The sequence below is a fragment of the Neolamprologus multifasciatus genome, chromosome 22 (genome assembly GCF_963576455.1).
Source record: "Neolamprologus multifasciatus chromosome 22, fNeoMul1.2, whole genome shotgun sequence".
NCBI classification, from domain to species: domain Eukaryota; kingdom Metazoa; phylum Chordata; class Actinopteri; order Cichliformes; family Cichlidae; genus Neolamprologus; species Neolamprologus multifasciatus.
This window is the reverse complement of record NC_140459.1, coordinates 12,285,484-12,304,909: the sequence shown is the minus strand read 5'-3', so window position 1 is coordinate 12,304,909 and position 19,426 is coordinate 12,285,484. Positions and strand designations below refer to the sequence as shown.

At 39.0% G+C, this 19,426-nt stretch overlaps 1 protein-coding gene and 2 long non-coding RNA genes across 3 annotated transcripts; 1 reads left to right on the top strand and 2 right to left on the bottom strand.

The window, feature by feature from the left end:
* LOC146493025 (uncharacterized) lies at window positions 1–5,738 on the top strand. The gene is made up of 3 exons (XR_014872029.1): window positions 1–1,841; window positions 1,959–2,083; window positions 3,837–5,738. It is a non-coding gene; the product is annotated as an uncharacterized LOC146493025 (long non-coding RNA).
* On the bottom strand, window positions 5,739–9,828 carry LOC146493024 (uncharacterized). Its single transcript, XR_014872030.1, has 2 exons — window positions 9,217–9,828; window positions 5,739–6,314 (listed from the first exon to the last, which is right to left on the bottom strand). It is a non-coding gene; the product is annotated as an uncharacterized LOC146493024 (long non-coding RNA).
* Window positions 9,829–9,911: 83 nt separating this feature from the next.
* On the bottom strand, window positions 9,912–18,761 carry LOC146493023 (sperm acrosome membrane-associated protein 4-like). Its single transcript, XM_085149124.1, has 4 exons — window positions 18,296–18,761; window positions 18,006–18,204; window positions 15,325–15,435; window positions 9,912–11,005 (listed from the first exon to the last, which is right to left on the bottom strand). Exons 2-4 carry the CDS (start codon window positions 18,055–18,057, stop codon window positions 10,785–10,787), a joined length of 384 nt encoding a protein of 127 aa, XP_085005250.1. The 5' UTR covers window positions 18,058–18,204; window positions 18,296–18,761; the 3' UTR covers window positions 9,912–10,784.
* Window positions 18,762–19,426: the final 665 nt, after the last annotated feature.

The following is a 19,426-nucleotide window of genomic DNA, read 5'->3' as shown; positions in this document are numbered from 1 at the left end:
TTCTCTGCATCTGCTTTTATTTTGCATGTTTTTATGACCGAGCAGCATCTCATGTAACTGTGCTTTTGTGTTCTTTGACAGGTGTTTTGCATGTATTTGTGTTTAGTTTGCATCTCTTTCTGCTATTTTTCTCTCTTTGGTGTTGTTTTCATTTCAAGATTTGCGTTGTGTTTCTTTACTACCAGTTTATGCTGTGGGTTTCTGACTGCTTGTGTTCTTGTTGCGGCTTGCTGATGTTGTTCTGCAGATGTTAATGGTTCGGTGTGTCTTTTTCCAATTCTTTTGTATTTGGAGTGTCTTTGCACATTGTTGTGTTTTTGCATCTTTGGTGTCTTTTCTGTTACTTTGTTTTTCTAAAAATCCCGTTTAAGGTAGCTTTTAACACCTTTTGTGTGTCTTTGGAGAGAGAGTTCAATCTCAATCCCAGCAAAGGGGTGTCAAGATCTGCAAGGCAGATCGTCAAGAGATGAGAAGTGTGGACCCAAGTGCAAGCACTGATAACTGAGTTACTGGATGAGTTTATTTCCAGGGCAAGGTGAAGCAGAAAACAAAAGTAGAGCATGGCAGGAAACTAAATTAAACAAAGCCTAAACTGGGAGCAGCTACAAAACAATAATACAGAGGAACAAAAAACCTGGAACATGGAGAAGTCCAACAGGGTTCACACAGGAGACAGACAAACCAGGACCTGATAGAGGCAAACACAAGGCTTAAATACACAGAGGGATAACAAGGGAATGAGCCACAGAAGGAGAGCACAGCTGGGAACAATCAGACATGACGAGACCATGGGGAAGCAAAACTCAATACACTGACACAAGACACGGCCCTTCACAATAAAACAGGAAATACACAAAGACGCAGACCAGATTTGGAGAGAAAACCACTGAGGAGCACGAGGGAGAGCACGGACATGACGAGCGGGGGAGACATGGAATAACACACAAGGAGGGGAAACCCAATAAACTAAACTGAACAACTTAGGACTGATAGAATAACTCCAAGAACAGCAAATGAACTTAACATAATACAGAAACACAAGGAAACAAAGAACGCTGGGTCAAAATGACCCAGGACCATGACAAGGGGGTTATTGAGCTTTCTTTTGTTAGTTAATAAACATGACATGAAAACTGAGTCTAGTTTAAAGAGTAAAGAGTAAATGCAATGAGGAGTGTCCTGCTGGGTTCTCCATCCACGGATCATTTTACACTAATAGCCAAAGCTTTTTCCAGATTCAGTGTCTGTCCATGGAGGCCAAATGGGGCCAGCACCACCAGGGTACATTAAGAGATTATATGATCTGTCTTCACTTAAAAACACTAAGCAAAGGGGTTTAAGTCTACAGGTGTATACATTCCTAACAAAACAAATCCTATAACACTGAATGATTATTGGTTGTTATGTTTGTTGACAATAATTCACAGGAGAAGACATTAAAAATAATCTGTCTGAAGTGCACTGTGCTCACCAGCCACTTTCCCACCGTTCAGCTGCTGACTAACAGCAAATATTTAATCAGCTATTAGGAGAAGAAGGTGATTTAAGTGACTTTGAACATGGCATTGTTGTTGGTGTCAGATAGGCTGGTTTGAGTATTTAAGAAACTGCTGATCTGCTGGGATTTTTCCACACAGTCATGTGATGTGGTAGATTGGTATCACCTGCATATTAACTCACCCTCAAATTTGCTGTGGGAAATGGGAGCTAATTTAGGAGTGTTTTTTTGTGTGTGTTTCACAGTTGCTGTGGGCTGGGATAATTGAAGGCAGGTGTTTTGATAACAGTCACACTCAAGTACACTTATATTCCAAACTGCTGTTATATTTCCTGTTACTCTGGTATTTTATTTAGTCCAGACTTACAATGGTTTAGATTAAAATGTTTATAGTAGACATTCTGTTAGTTATATAATTAAGATTCAGTTGAATTTCTTGTTATATTTTCTGTCTTTGAAGGCCAGAGCCTACTATATGCTGCAGAGTTGGCTTCCTGAGGCCAGGGTGACTGTGGTCCTACTCCGTAGAGAGTGCTGGGTGTGTGAGGACAACTGTCCCCTGTTGATGTTGTCAATATGTTGAGGGTAGATGATTTGCGGCACGGTTGGCCCCAGCTTTGGAATGTGGTTTTTATCCCTTTGCAAGTGGGACACTTCCTTTTTTATGTGATTAATCTTGTAGCTGGGGTTGTTTCACATTGATCTCAGGGAGTTCACTAATAAATGTAATGTCAGCTCAAACTGGTTTATTGAACAGTGGGTTCATTGTACTCAAATGATCTCCAAAGCCATTAGCTCTCACTCCAATGGGGCACCTTGGGGATGTGGTGGAACAGGATATTCACATCATGGATGTGCAGCTGACCAATCTGCAACAGCTGCGTGGTGCTATCATATCAATATGAGCTACAATCTCAGAGTTATGTTTCCAGCATCTTGTTGAATGTGTGCCATGAAGAGTCAAGGCAGATCAGAAGGTAAAATAGGGTTGAAACGAGTATTAAAAAGAGTGTCCCTGTGCTGTAGACTTTCTTGCAATTCACTAGGGGGCATTCAAGAGTCATGGAAAGTCAGGTGGGGATGTAAAACCATCTGGGGGGAAAACAAAAACAGTACTCTGCTCTAAGCTGTATCTGGTTATTTCTGAGAGATTAGCATGTCACAGCACAGGTCATCCTTACAAAAGAAACGCTCCAAGCCCAAAAGAGAAAAATCTGCTGATTCACACTGTTTATATGATTCTTAAGAAAACATTCACCCATTCATGATTATCACCATGATAGTTTATTCTTAGTCAACAGTTGAGATGCTAACTTTACTATTTTGTAGTTTATGCATAAGTGACCCATGCACGAATGGATTAACTTCTTCTAACCCAGACCTTCCCAAAGTGTGGGGCCCGCCCCCTGTGGGGTGGGGGGGGACCAAAACGCTTGGACACTGCTAGCACGGGGCGCCCACAGAAACGCAAAGCAGGAGATGAAGCATCGCTGAATATGTTTCCAAACCAACTTCATTCTAAGCCAAACACTAGAAAATATGGTGAAGCAAATCCTCCCTTTGGTTTCACCTGCACAAGTGCCAAGGTAGGTCTCCCCTGCAGAATTGGTTTTCCCTGTGTGGGAGCACGCGCTGGGCTGTTCAAATCACGGGCAAACAGTATCCCACAGTGAAGTTATGATTTCCTATGATGGGATTGTACTAACCACCATTATTCATGATTTTTATAGGTTAAACAGACGACATGGATAAAAGGTCAAGAAATTTGGCACTGGATTTTTTTTTTCCCACCACACTTCGCAAGACTGGATGTAGTGATGTTTCCCTATTATAAATTAACAGATTTAACGGGCAACAGAAAACAAAACAAAACAAACAAACAAAGAAAAAAACAACAACCTGGAGTTAGATTGTTATACTTAACAGCAGTAAATGTAATTTTTAAAGACCATTAATATGGAGTTGTCACTGAAGTTGTGCAAGATCTCTTTTTAGTTTAAAAAATTCAAACATTTTCAATATTTGGAAATGTTCCTGCTGTTTTTTAGCACATTATTTTATTTAGTAAAGATTTCACCTAAAAAAACCCCCATCTTATAGCGAACTCAATGTAAAGTTTAAGATCTAATTAGTATTGTCTGTAGGCATTTTTATATGCTGAATAATCCAGGCTCCTTAAATTCTATTATAAGTATGCAAATTTTAATCAGAAGACCAGAGAAAGAAGCCACACTGATGTTATTTATTTATTAAATTTCATTTCAATTATTGTTTGATTTCAAAGCAAACAGGATAAATCACAGGAGATAATATACTGATTAACTATGGATTCAAGCAGCTCCACAGGGAGGCCAGGAGAGCAGCAAAGAGAGCCACAGTGAGTGGGAGCTGGATGGAAGTGGCTCCGTTACACACGTCTGTGTTACAACACTGGAAAGAGGTGCTGTAAGCCACACTGAGGATGGAGCCGTTCAGCGACGCCCCGCACAGATCCGACTCCAGGCAGCCGCGGGTGTGCAGCTTCAGACCCCCAGCAGCGCTGAACACTGCAAGGACCGGAAGCAGATGATGAGTAAATATGCAGCGCAGTTTTATCTGCTCCCTAAAACAGCACCTGCTGTTCTGTTTCACAAACCTTCTGGGAAACGTTTTTTAAAATAAAAGTGCAAAACTTTCAGTTAATACCGGCTGATTATCAGCTGAACCTTCTGTCTTCCACAGCCTGCAAACCTTATAACTTTAAAGGGAACCTAGTTTGTTTAATTAATGTAGACTGTTTCAAAGGTTCAGACTGCCCCATGGTAGCATTTTGATGATTCTGAATCAGTGACCCAGGATTTTATATTGTATTTTTTATTTCTTAGGTTATATATGAATATGTTAAATTCTTGTGTTATTTTTAGTTAAGGTTTGTCATGTTATCATCAAGGTCCGTTTAGTTTTGAGTCTTACCAAAGTTGTATCTAAGCACATCAAACATTTACACACTCAAATTCCGATGGATACATCGGGAACAACTTGGAGTTAAGTGTTTAGCCCAACTATTCATTGTGATTAAAGGAGCCAGGGGATGGAAACTGCCAACCTTCCAGTTCCTTTCAGGCGGTATGAACTCTGGGTGTGAACAAAAGGAATGCATAAATTGCTTGGAGGCATTTAAATAATTGTTGGCAAGTGACTATGACATCTGCCTGTTGAAATGGTAACTGTGAAAATATTTTCAAATAATTCCTGGTATGGACGCTTGTTTCCACCACAGAAAAAACAAAAAACATTTCATGCCACAATTAAGTCAGAATTTCAGCTCATTATCTCAAAATTTCAAGTAATTTTGTTAAAATTTAAAGGTGATTACTCAAATTTTGTGCCTTTTTGATAGCAATAACTTATTCAGTTTACTCAGTGGTGGAAACAAGCTTCCATACGACGTCAAGTTTTCTGATCTGACTAAAATTTTCTTTGGCTAAAGGTTTTTTTTGTTTTTGTTTGGGTGTGCAGCAGCTCCATGTTAAAAAAACAAAGATGTATCTCTGTTTTGTACTGAGCTTTAGTATTTGACAATGTAATGTAACAATTTCACCTGAAATATTTGATTTTGTTCAATCAACCTTTGTCATTCGAACAAAGACTGAAAGTATTTCTGTTTTTTCTCATGTGTTTCCTCAGTTTTGAGCTTTCTATGTCTGAATATCTTCACAATAGAGGAAAAAAAGTTTCCTTACGTGCATCTCCTCTGAAGCAGCTCTGATTTGTATTAGTACAAGTGACATCTTTTGATAGGAAGCATGTTCCAAAGATGCCAATGGGACACTGACGACAGGTCAGGCATTGTGCTGTGAAGTGGGGAAAAAACAGCAGAGGGATCAGGTTTCAGTCAGTCCACAGTTTCATCTGTTTGCCTCTGTTAATAGTGGAGGAAGCATTTCCCCAAAAACAAATAAAAAAATACATCACAAAAAATTGTATTTTACAAGTAAAAGTTCCACAATGAAAGAAATACAGTTAAGTAAAAGATCAGACAACTGAAAGCAAAATAGACCCATAATGGTAAGTGGCTTCATTCAGAATGCCATAATGGAGTAGTTTTTAAACCTATGTTGTCTTTGTGCAATCTAAGAATTCAACTACTTTAACTACTTTATCATTTTAAAGTCTCTTCTTACATTTTTCTTTAACAAAAAGACTTTTTAATAATTATTTTTCATTTTTATTTCATGTTCTTTGTTTTGTTCTTATAGGGTTTTTTTTAAAGACCAGCCTTTTCTGTGATTTTATTTTTAAAATGTCTTTCTGTAAAGCGCTTTTATAACTTTGTTTAAAAAGTTCTGTATAAGAAATGATTATTATTATTATTACTTGTTTGTTATTTAATTATTACATTTTTATTTTGTGTTTTTAGTCTTACATGATTAGAAGACATGTTTCCTCGTTGAGAAATGATGAGGAACTTTTTAATTAAGGAATCAATTATAAAGTCCACAGGACCCAAGCTGATTTCTGGCTTTTTCCCCTCCCCTAAACATGATGTTCAGGAACAATCATTTCCTTAAAGCCGCAACCTAAAAGTTTAGGTACTTTTAAGTTGGGGCACTTACAGTTCTCTTATCTCAGCCCGTGCATCTCAGTCATCTACAACAAAAAAAATATTATTGAGAATAAAGTAGAAATTTTGAGATTAAACCTGAAATTCTATTTTGAGAAAAACGTAGACGGAGATTACAGAGGTTTTAAGACAAACTGAAAGTGTAGATGAGATGGTGGAATCGTACTTCAGAATAAGTAAATGGCCTGTATTTGTATAGCGCTTTACTAGTCCCTAAGTACGGTGGCCCCTAGAGACAAAGCACGTACAAACTCCAAAACACTTGCAAACTCCAAAACACTTGCAAACTCCAAAACACATGCAAACTCCAAAACACTTGCAAACTCCAAAACACATGCAAACTCCAAAACACATGCAAACTCCAAAACACTTGCAAACTCCAAAACACTTGCAAACTCCAAAACACATGCAAACTCCAAAACACTTGCAAACTCTAAAACACATGCAAACTCCAAAACACATGCAAACTCCAAAACACTTGTAAACCCCAAAGCACATGCAAATTCCAAAACACAACGGAAGTGCTCCAGGACGCTAGGGGCAGTGTTGAGCTTTTGTTACCTAGTAACTACACAAGCCAGGATGTACCAATGACCGGATTTGGGGTCTGCAGCCTTAAAGTCCGCATTTTAAGGCCGATTACGTCACAGCGACACGACGAAGGCTGTCCCAATTCAAAGGCTGCTCGAAATGCGGCCCTCAAATGCGTCCTTAATTTCCCTGAATTTTAAGAATGGGTCGCTGTAGCCTTCATGGCCCAACATATCCCAGATTTCATAGCTCGCCTGTGGTGTGGATAATTTTGCCGAAAAAAACGGCTGAAGCGGAGCCGCCAAGAGTAAACTTTCAGAAGTAAGTACTGAATATTATGTCACTTATTTATGCGCAAATGTTTTTTATAATGAAGAACATTAAAACATTACTGTTGGCCACATGTCGGGAAAGTTATGTGACATTAGCGATGTTTGTACTAACTTGGTTTTAAAGCCTTTACTCCAAAATATACGCCGTTCAATAGTTGACTTTAATCTTACAGAGAATGTGATGATTTTATGGATAATTAAAGTCAGTCATATATCCACAAACACAACAGGCTGAAAGTCAGTGATGCTGCTCGGTTTGCAGTCCTGAATATCACGGCACAAGCAGGATTCACTGCACTGTTAATGTTAGCTATGTTATATTGCTGCCACTGTTCGGTGGTGTAGAGCCAAACGGACTTTAACGTGTGTTTGAACGAGCTGACGGTTCACTCGTTAAGCTGAAAGAAAGGTGCTTTAATCACAGGAGTCACACACGTGTCCACTGTACCATCTGGGAACTCTTCTTGTTTCGTAATAACACAGTCCTCCTTCTTTTGTGCTGTTTTGTAGCAGTGTATACACCTGAGGCTGTCACCTGTCTGTCTGTCCTGCACTCTCTCTCTTTTTCTTTCTCTCTGATTGTGTAATAAAAGTATGAACATGTATTTATAAGTTACATTTGTGTTTGAATCCTGCAGCTTATCACGCATTTGATTTCCATGTGTGACAACTGCAAGTGTCCAGAGTGAGGACAGACTGAGGGACTCACTGCTGCACATCATCTGTGAGGCTTTGCACCCCTGATGATCCACCAGGACTCAGCAGTGTGTGAGGAAGAGGAGGAGGAAGAGCCAGCAGCAGCTGACAGATGGAGAGAATAGACAGACTGTTCCCTGTTTGTGAAGGACTGCTAGGAAAGTTTAACATAACTAATTGTCTGTCCTGAATCAGTCTTATTAGGTAATGTTCAAATAATTTTATCATTCCAGTGTTTGCAGTGTGGGAGAAAGTACTCAGGGCCTTCAAGTTAAACACTATGAAAGGCAGCAACAAGTTTAATATTCAGAAACCTAAAGTATGTATCAGCAGCTGAATGGACCTAAAAATAAATGTTTGTTTCAGTTCTATGAAGCTTTGAGTATTTTGGATTAGTAGCAGTGCTGTGTTTGTTGCATCATATTGCTGTAATTGTTTATATGCTTTATATATTCTGAGGTAAGTTGATCTATAGTGTTACATCATATTCTATAATGATGCTATGTGTTTGTATACTTTCTGCCCAGTTTGACCCATTTAGCAGAAGTCAGCCTGTTTAAGGCTCTGATATCTATTCTGTATGACTTAAAGCAGTTATGACATGGTCTGATTTTCTCACCCAATAAAGGAATATTCAATATATCAGTCTACTCTTCATTTTATCAGAAACAGTTATCACAGCTCATATAATTTCTTTTTACACACGTATGTAAGCAATGAGCCAAATTTAGTAATGCCAACATACTGAAGGAACAACATTTCTCTCTTATATATGATACATCTATATATGCACTGTCAAAGATACTTGTCTTTGAGTGAAGATTTAAGGTGATAAGACCTATAAATAACTGCAACTTGAATCTACTGTGGCTCAGTATTTGACACAGAGTTCATGTTCACTGCTGTAATAGCTAATAATGATTAATATAATAACTATAATATTGGCCATATTATATTTACATTACCAAAGTGATATGACTTTAGTCTCATGAACAACATTAGCTAATTGTTATTTACTAACTAATCTTAAATGACTGTTCAGTACAGAAATGAAGCCCAAAAATCATGTTTTACTGTCCTGTGGTCTCAACCTCAGATACTTATCAAATCACACAAAGCTCTTGTAGAAACAAACAAACAAATGAACAAAATATGTTTTCCTTCATTTCTGTCAAACAAAATTGTATGACACGTTACCAGCGGTTAGTATCATGGTTGCTAGGCAACCTGGGAAGCGCGACAGAGACTAGACCGTCCCATACAGACAAACTTGCCGTTTATTTTGCAAATCGAGCTCAACACTGCCCCTAGCGTCCTGGAGCACTTCCGTTGTGTTTTGGAATTTGCATGTGCTTTGGGGTTTGCATGTGTTTTGGAGTTTGCAAGTGTTTTGGAGTTTGCATGTGTTTTGGAGTTTGCATGTGTTTTGGAGTTTGCAAGTGTTTTGGCATTTGCATGTGTTTTGGAGTTTGCAAGTGTTTTGGAGTTTGCATGTGTTTTGGAGTTTGCAAGTGTTTTGGAGTTTGTACGTGCTTTGTCTCTAGGGGCCACCGTACCTAAGGACCCCAAAGAGCTTTACACAACCAGTCATCCACCCATTCACACACACATTCACACACTGGTGATGGCAAGCTACATTGTAGCCACAGCCACCCTGGGGCGCACTGACAGAGGCGAGGCTGCCGGGCACTGGCGTCACCGTGCGCTAAGTGTTAGTTACAATGTGAAATATTTCTCTTTTAGGACATAGAAACAATGCGTTGACAAGTACATTTATGCTCAAGGGATGACGCAGAAAGCCAGATCTGGTCAGAAGGAAAGAAAAACCACACAAACTTGGAAGGGCTGGTCAGACTTTTACAAAATGAAATAGCTGGCAGTGGACAGATGTGCAGATATCAGTGCAGTAAAGAGGATGTATGCTGAATCACGAGACACGATAAGACAGCTGATTAATTTGTTTCGTGACTCATCTACACAGGGCATATTTTCTTTTTTAATGTGAACCTAATAATCATATAATCATAATTATCTCATTGTTCTGAAGGCAGGACTGTGATGCAGTTTTCTGCCTCGCCTCTAGAGGGCGCGGCCGTTTTGTGAGTAATGTTTGACTGGGATGAAAAATGGTGTTCATGGAGGCAGTGTGTGTAAAATAAACCCAACCTTCTAATTTTGATGCTTTCTGTAACTTACCTGCTGCGATGAAGGCACCCAAGACAATTGTCGCTTTCCAAAAATTATTCATCATTCACACAAGTCGTCTTAAAATAACTAGGTTAGGTCGGCGTTATGTGTGCGTGTGTCAGGTGAATTTAAAGAAAACAAGTTGCAACATTTAAACAATGGCTTGACTTAAAAGGAATATGCAGGAATGTAGTTTATCAGGTTTTTTTGTTCCAACAGCAACTCTCCAGCCAATTATCTAAAACGTCACAAGCATTCACAGGAAAAGATTAAAATAATTTTCTCAAAAGATAATTCGGAGCATAAACACCTTTTAATATTTGTTCACCAGATTTCATGGACTTTAAAATGCTAACTGTTAATACTAATTACATCTTTTCTATTGTGTATTCACTCATTTCCTGTGCTACATCATAGGTGCAGTAAAACAGATATTCTACACAGAATACAGAAGTTTAGTCAATGAACAAAGTAAAGAAACAAAACAAAACCCTGCATTAAAAACAAAGAAGAAGTTATGTCTTGATGCATGCTCAATCATCCAGTTAAGTAAATCCCAAAAGATTGACTGTTCATCTGGACGTAGCCATTCCCCAACTTTCTGTGAATGGTACTCATGGCCATTGATCAGTGGTCTTTGATCAATGATCCATGGGCTTTGATGAGTGGTTGTTGATCAATGGTCATGGGAATTTGCATATGAATGATCAATGAATCGACCTCACAGCACATTGTTCATTCAGTGGTGACAGTTTCAGTCATTGTGCGAAGGTACTGTTTATAAGATTGAGGAAACATGCAGTCAGCTTAGACTGAAGAAGTCACTTGAATGAGTGACGCAAAGTTTCGCCCACTGAAAATGCTACTTCCAGATGAACACAACCAACCTTTTGGGAAAGAAGAAAACAGTTTTTATTTTTGCTGCTTGTTTTTGGCTTCAGAAAGCCCACGGGCTCCAGACGGCTGCCAGGCATGCGCCCAATGCAGCGGCGAGAGGAAGGTGGGCAGATGAAGCTCCATTACATTGGTCGGTGGTGCAGCAGTTCCTAGTGAGGGTGTAGGTGATTCCCAGCAGGGATCCTTTTTCTGTTTGGTTGCAGAGAGACGAAGACACGCAGCCCTGATTTTGTAAAGTCATCCACTTACTGATGTTAAAGTCTAAAAAGAGGAAAAACAAGCATGATTTTTACCGATTATTCTCAGATTCTACTTTATTCCACTGAAGTCTAAGTTGTGTAAGGTTGTGCTGAGATTCTGAATAATTTGCCCTTTTGGATACATTTAAATAAAGACAATGAGAAAAAATGGTTGCAGATTGCTGCATAGTAACCACTGTTTTAATCTTTCAGCATTTTTGTATTTTAACTTATATATTTGCTCCATAGTGCGGTGCTTTTTATATTTGTTTGGCATGTGAAAAATTGCAGGCTTGAGTGCAGCTGGAAACATAAATCCACTTTACGGTGGCTCAGAAAGCCGATCATGCCTTAAACTCTGTAGGAAACCTGCTTGGTGACCTCTTGTGACACGAGAGCAGCTGCAACCTTATTTAATGTTTTCATTGTGAAATATTTAGGCTCAAATAAAAGCAAGAAATTATGAACAATTCAAATGGTAAATGGCCTGCATTTGTATAGCACTTTACTTACCCTAAGGACCCCAAAGCACTTTACACTACATTCAGTCATTCACACACTGGTGGTGGCAAGCTACACTGTAGACACAGCTGCCCTGGGGCGCACTGACAGAGGTGAGGCTGCCAGACACTGGTGCCACCAGGCCCTCTGACCACCACCAGGCAGCCTGGGATCAAACCACCAACCCTCTGATTAGTGGCTGACCTGCTCTGCCACCTGAGCTACAGCCACCAATTACTTTGAAATTGTAAGATATTGGAGCTGTATGTAAGAAAAAACAAAGATTTTGAGACAAAATCTCAGTGAATCACCACCTTATTGTGTGAGAGAGCTTTGTGCATTCCAGTGATTTCAGGAGGTTTGTTGTCAGGGCTAATTTACCCCTGGTAGGGTCTCCTAAGGCAAATTGGTCCTGACAATAAACTATTGAGAAAACACCCATGGGTCCCACTCCAAGTCAATCTCAGGATAGGGGATAGAGGGTAAGTGTCTGTTGGCCTGGCTTTAGCCTGTGGGCCCCATAACAGCTACATGGGTTCACCTTCTTATCGGTTCATCACCTGTCGAAGGGACCTTAGGTTCTGATGGGCTTATTTGATCTATGTTCTGCATAATAGTACTGCAGCTTCAAAGTTATTGGTGCCGGTCATGGAGGTAGTGCCTGAGCCTGTCAAGCTGTCAGGCTTGGTTAACCTGTGGGACTCTGGAGGCAGCTCACGGTTACCGGCAGGCGAAGCGGAGCACAGCTCTGGCAGTGTCAGAAGCAAAAACTCAGGTGTGGGAGGAGTTTGACTAGGACATGGAGCAAGACTTTCAGTTGGCCTCAAATTGATTTTGGCAAACCATCAGGTGACTCAGGAGGAAGCGATACTCTTTCACACTGTGTGCAATGGGGGTGATGTGCTGCTGACGTCAGGTGGTAGAAAGAACACTGTCAGGATCTCCTGATTCCCCCTGACATGCCTCCCATACTGAAAGCAAAGTCTGGGGATGATGCATAGGACTTGAAATAAAGCACCAGTTATTCTGGACCGCCAAAGTCTTGTTCCATTAAACTGTGAACACTGCAGTATTGGAAGGCTGTAGCTGAAGGTGGAGTTAGTAACAACACAGCCTGGAGCAGACTTTAATCTTTGTGGGACACTCTGCTGTTGTTGGTGTGGCACATTTAAGCGTTGTGTAACTAAATCCAAACTGCTTGTTTCACAACCAGTCAGAACATCTTCTGGAATTACTCAAGGTTTCATGCAAACCACAATTTTTGATGGGGTTGTCAGACGTACAGGATGAAGTAATTATTCTTCGTGCCAGCCACACCCTGATCTGTGCTTCCAGTACAGGTTTTTCACGCTCCACAGCCTTACACAGGTCTAGGAAACAATTAACAACTCAGTAGGAGAAAGCTACAGGTAAGTAACACTGTCACCGCAGACGCACAAAAACCCAGTGTCCTCACTCATGTCCCTATTGTTTTTGCCTAAAGAAGTCTAAAGATGGAGGTCAGATTTGTTTCTGAAATCAGATCTCTATGACTGGTTCTCTGTTTTGTTATTCGCTGGTCTGCTAATGTTGTGATATGGTTTATTAGAACCCAAACTTGTGTTGTAGGGTGTTTGTCTTACAATGCCCTGAGGTGACTGTTGTGATTTTCGGCTATATAAATAAAACTGAATTGAACTGAGTTGAATTTAAGCCACATTTTGTGGTAAAGCTTACCGGGTTGTGTTGTCTAAACCTAACCAAGGGGCAAATAACAATTTTATTTAAAAGCAGTACTTACAGTTGGTTTAACAGAGGACTCAAACGTCTACCTCTTGTTTTTAATCATTTCTTCAACCAAAACATCCTGTTTTCTTCACCTGACTTCTTAAAGCATTTCTTCTAAAGGTGAATTTCTCCCACTACCCGTGGATTCTCTTCATAGTTTTTCATCACGCAGACGTGGCTATGTGCAGCCTCACAACCACACTCCTAAGTTAACCTTAACTTAACCCGTACCCTGCACGTAACCTCTTGACGTAATCCAGATACAAATGATCCAATAATCCAGTTTACTTTTGTCCTGGTTGTTCAAAAAGGAACTGAATAGGATCTTTTTGATTGTGATACAGAGATTTGCCAGTGCTTTAACAAGGAGCACCAAAATCCATACAAAATAAAATATCCTTAATTAATTATAGACATTTCGATAGAAACACCTATTTCATGGAATATTTCATTAGTAATGAATTCATTATTTTATACACACCCAGTTTACCTCACCCACGTTGATACAGATGCACTGTACTGCATGAAATAAACAAATGCAGCCACGAGTAAGACACAAAAACATGGTTACTGCTGCTCCTGTTAGCTAGCAAAGCAGGTATGACCAGCTGTGAAACATGAACATTTCTCCTTTTTCTCTGCAGTAACACACTTTCTTCACTGTTTTCTTCATGCTTTTACTCCACTTAGGCTGAAACTAAAACTTGCTTCACTGAGCAAGAAACTAAAAACTGACCAGCAGATGAAAGCAAACCTTCAGAAAATAGACTGAAAATGAGGTTTCACCTTTAAAAGTCTTAATTCATTACATTTTATAATCTATTTTTAGATTATTGCTTTGACTTCCACCACACAGCTCACAGTTTATTTGAAATATTTTCTGTCTTTAGATTAGATTAGATTCAGTTTATTGTCATTAAATGTCACTCGTCATTATTTATTTATTATTTTTCTATGCTTAGAGATAAGTTCATTTATTTATTTATTTTATTTAGTTGTTTATTTATTTGTGTGAAGGGAACATGCAAAGTAAGCATTTCATTGCTCAGCGTAACCATTTTTGTTTTGCGGTGTATATGACAATAAACTTCTAAAATGTTGAATCTTAAAAAAGGATACAACTCCCGTTTGGCATCTAATATGTATACAAAATATACACACACATATATACACAAACCATTTATGATTTTAATAAAGAAAAACCCAAGTCCTGCATATATATTGTATGTTTGAAATATAATTTAATAGACTTTTATTACAATAAACATATAGGTCAATATGTAAATATACTACTTAAAGCATAAAAATAATGGTGCAAAAACACAGATTATCATTCTCTTAATTCTGTTTATCAGTTCTAGTTTTCTTGCACTCTAGAGTTTTCAGTTTTCATTTGTGATCTGTCTCCAGCCCTTTGCTGTAATCTGGGTAATGGTGATGTTTTGAATCAAGTCAGGATTGGATTACCTGATCTTATCCTGATATGTCTTTGAAAAACCAGATTTCAGGATTTGATCCTGTCTGATTTGATTATTCCTGCCGGATAACCTTTAAACAACCATGGATCTGAAACATGGAGTCAGTATGGAACCTTAGATCTGAAATTCTTGCTAATGGCCCTATATTTGGTGGTAATTTCAAATCATAGCGAATACAGCAGGCAATTTATAAATTATGATCCCTGTTTGGAATCAAAGAGGATATTGGGTGATTTCCAGGTGGCGTTGACCATCTTTTATATACAGTCTATGTTAACACCAGACATCATGCCTTTACCTTAACTCTGGAATGTCTGTGAAGGATCTCAGTCGTCCAGGTCATCGTAGTCCAAGGAGCTTGGAAAGAAAAGCGTCTGGACTTCTTTAAGTTGCTTTAAGACGTTTCACCTCTCATCCGAGAAGCTTCTTCAGTTCAGTTCAGAACTGAAGAAGCTTCTCAGACGCTTTTCTTTCCAAGCTCCTTAACTCTGCAATGTACCTGTGGCAATGTGTTTGATGTGCAGACAGAATTCTTCAAGTCCTTTTATTCCAGATCAGAATTCACAAAATCAACCTGCTGATTCGTGTTACTCACCCACTTTTCCCGTGTAGCAACTGAACTGGGTGTTGTTGCAGCTCTCAGTGGAGCTGAGCAAGCACTTAGGTCCAAAACCCGCTGTGCATGTGTTACAAGTCAGAGATTTGCCTGTGAACCAAGGAGGAAGAGAAATTTCAAGAAACTGTTCAGGAAGTTATGACCACAAGTTACTGGAAAAGTTATCAAACATAAATCAGATACCTCATCCAGTTTCCTGATTGTGTTACAGTTTTTTCTGAATGCTTAAACCCTAACTGTGATTCTTATAGCACAATTCCTAAAACTATTAACACTTATAGCAAAACCACTCACTGAGTTTGCAAAACTAAAAGCACAAACACTGCTTTGCACTCAGTTTGCAATTTTGTAACACACACTTTGCAAAACTGTAGGCACAACTCACTGCTTACACTCAATTACCAAATTTCCAACACACTCCTAGCAAAATTATACACATGTATGGCTATCATTAACACTATTTTGCCAACTGTCTGGCACACTTTCAGATGTGAAAACTGTTTTAGATAATTAGTCCACTTTGCAATCAGCCTAAGCACTATAAACAGGCCACAGGTAAGCTGTCTATGTGGAGTACAATGGAAGGAGCAGTAAGAGTGAGAAGAGTGAGAATCAGAGGAGGCCGAGGGAGAGGACGTGGAGGTGAAGAAGTTGGAGGAAGAGGACGTGGAGGTGAAGAAGCAAGAGGGTTAGAGGAAGTTAGAGGAAGAGGACAAAGAGGAGCAAGAAGAGGACGAGGAGGGGAAAGAGGAAGGGTAAGAAGAGTAAGAAACAGAATAACTGATGACATCAGGGCTACAATAGTGGACCATGTCATCAACCATGGGATGACCCTGAGGGAAGCTGGCCAACGGGTTCAGCCTAAACTGAGCCGCTACACTGTGGCAAGCATCATTAGGACATTTCGAAATGAGAATCGGTAAGTACTTTGTAGCACTGCCATACTCTAATGAGAAACACAACAGTACCATACATGCAAAAATACTGAAATTGTTACTTTACAGAATTGCTAGACATCCAGATGTTGGGGGCAGAGGCAGAATGTTCAATTGACATCTGTACACAGAGAAAGCAAAAGCCAGATGTGTTTTGTATTCATACCATCAGTGTGCAGTTGGCGCATTGTGTGCTTAGTAGATGATGGCTTGTGTGTACTGTTTGATACGAAAACACCATTTTTACGAAGGTGTGAAGAGTTAATCTAGCTGTGTTCGCTTTTGCAAGAGAACTACAATGTTTTGATAATTGGGTGACAGGTTTTCTTATTTGTGTGTAGAGTTTTGCAAAAATAGCCAATAGTTACAAAAAATGTGCTTAAGCAATCAGAAAAAACTGTAAGTATTTTTTTTCCTAATAGTTATATATGCTGGATAAGTGCATGTGGGATCATGCACTTACACAAAACACACAAAAATTATGTGATAAAAACATTTACAAGACAAAACATGTTTAATGGTAGATATTTAATGACACTGATTTACATTTAAAAAATCAAAAAGCCATCACTGGTTGCAAATATTTTTAAATTGGTTGGTAACTCCCTGACAACCGCTGGTTGCTCGGGAAAAGAAACAGAATGGGTTTGCAAGTGGTTGCTGTCGGTCAGCTGGTGAGGTCAGCTGCAAAGAGGTATGCAGTGCAAGATCTTCTTGCGGTAGCTCTGTTCGTGAGCAGACTACTGTGGACACCCACAGCATGGAAGATGCCAAAACTGTGAAAAGTGTCTTGAAAATAAAAGCTGCACCTTGTGAAATCTGTGTGTGTGGCTAAGCTGATTGTGACATGATTGGGAGGTGATGAAACTACAGCGTAAATTTAACTCACACATTCAAATCCACTGTTATACAATCTGTTTATCTGACTTCCAGTAGCCTTCCAGGAAGCACTTGCCAGCCACCTGTGAAATACACAATTTCTCCAAGCAACCGCTGGTTGCCAGGGGTTACTGACCAGTGTCTGGACATGTGTGACTAGTTTGTAGTATTAAAAGCAAAAGTACTTTTCTTTTTTTACAGGTTATTTTATTATAAATTTTAAATCATTTTATTGCATTTTATTGTTAAAACTACATATCAAAGTTTATGTATATGTGTCATAGGTAAGAAAGATAAGAAAAAAACTGGAGAGTCATGAGATTGTTTGTTTTTTTTTTAGCTTTGAAATATCCAGATTAAATTAATGAATAAACAAACAAATAAATACATAAAAAAAATTAAAGAATTAGTGAAACATGCAAATATTTAAGTAAAAGCACTTTAAAACTACATTGTACATACTGCAGATGCAGGGTACACACTGGACAGGTGGCCAGTCTGTTACAGAGTAAACACAGACAACGTTCATACTCATACTCACACCAGTAGCAAAGATAGAATCAGTAACTAACCCCACAAACTGCTGGTCTCTGGGTTGTGGATCACCCAGAGAGAAGCTCCACACAGGAAGAGCAGACAGTGGATTTGAAACCAGGACTGTCTTACTGTTTCATAACACTTATGCTGAAATGTTGCTAATTTTAATTAAAAGTGTGATAAAATTGTTTGTAACCTGAACCACTTGTGAAAGTAAATTTGTGCTCAAAACAGTTTTTGGTGAAGACATTTTTATATTCTTAAAAAGACTAGAAATGTACAATTTCACCAGCATCTGGTCCATCTTACCTGTAGCAAACAGGGCCATCAGTGCTGCACAGATCCACAGAAGATTTTTCATCTTGCTTTTACACAGTTGAGTGTTTTATTGAGAAATTGCAGATAAAAAGACCAAACACAAGTTTCCAGATGAGCGCTGGCGATGGTTTCAGATGAGGTTCTTAACTCTGCTCAGCTGCTTATGTGTGGAAAGGCGTATCATCAGGTCCTGAATACAAACAATAATGTCGGAATATTGTCTGAATGCAGACAATAGATTAATGTTGACACTGATTTCTATTCATCTGCCGATATATTACCTCGCAGCCAACTGAGATCTGTTTGAAAAGGATGAAGCCTATTGAAAAAGGAACACACACAAAAGAGAGAGAAAAAGATCACTGGAGTCTCACTGTGTTTGAACCTTTGCAAACTGGGAAATATTTAAAACCTGTGTCATCATTTTCCTATAATGCATTTGGTTTTATAAAGAACAATGCCCAGTGCACTCCTTTCATTCTCATGATATAGAGCTGCCACATAATTACAGTAGTTGCATCATCTCCCAATCTCGTCACGATCAGCGCAGCCCACAGATAGACTTTTAAGAGTTGTACTTTCTAGATGATGAGATATTCAAAGTTTTTACAATTTTCACCACAATTGCAGATTTTGCTGATGAACCTCTGCCCCTCTATGATACTCAATTTACCCAATCATGACCCTTTAGCTAAAACTATGTTTTAGGATTCTTATTATTATTGTACCTGAAAGCCATGTTTCATTTCCATTAGGTTTTTCCATCATTGTTCACAGGCTTGGTCACCAAGCATGGATTCAAACATGCATCCCTAAGATGCATGCTCTTGAGCTATCTAGGATGATCTCCTCTGCCAAAATGTCATTAAATTTTAACAGAAGACACAAATTCATTTACTTCTCATACTCTAGACCAGAGGCTGAAAAAACTCAGGATTAGGGTTAACATTCAACCCTATTAAGACATATATTGCATGTATCCCCCTCCAGTTACATCCATCCAGCTCTACAAATCTCAAATCTGAAATTTAAATCTAAAGAGAAATGCTTTGTGTTGGTTGTGGGATTTGAACCTACAATTTTATTTAGAAAACAAAAGAGACTTTGGACTATTTTGATCAAAGGCATTACTCAATGTCACCCAAAGGCTCTTGGGAAACAAGGGTCCATTCTTGAGTCAAGTATTGTAGACCACCTCCGACCAGCCAAAAGCAAACCATAAAGTTATTTTAGATCTTACAAGTGCATGCGAAGAAGTTTAGATTCATTTGTCATTTGTGGGCGATTCCTGCATTGAGATCCAATCCAATTTTGGCAATTCAAGTTGCCTTCAACTCAACTGCTTAAGTATTCTTGGAGCTGGATGAGCTGTCCTACACAGACATTTGTGACATATGCATTTCCATTCTTTG

What these genes read in the sequence shown, in the direction of transcription:
- LOC146493023 (XM_085149124.1), bottom strand. Translation starts at nt 18,057, where the DNA reads ATGAAAAATCTTCTGTGGATCTGTGCAGCACTGATGGCCCTGTTTGCT. An exon ending in GATGGCCCTGTTTGCTACAG is followed by an intron (nt 15,436 to 18,005) that starts GTAAGATGGACC and finishes CTTGGTTCACAG; the next exon opens with GCAAATCTCTGACTTGTAAC. An exon ending in TTGCTACACGGGAAAAGTGG is followed by an intron (nt 11,006 to 15,324) that starts GTGAGTAACACG and finishes TCCTCTTTTTAG; the next exon opens with ACTTTAACATCAGTAAGTGG.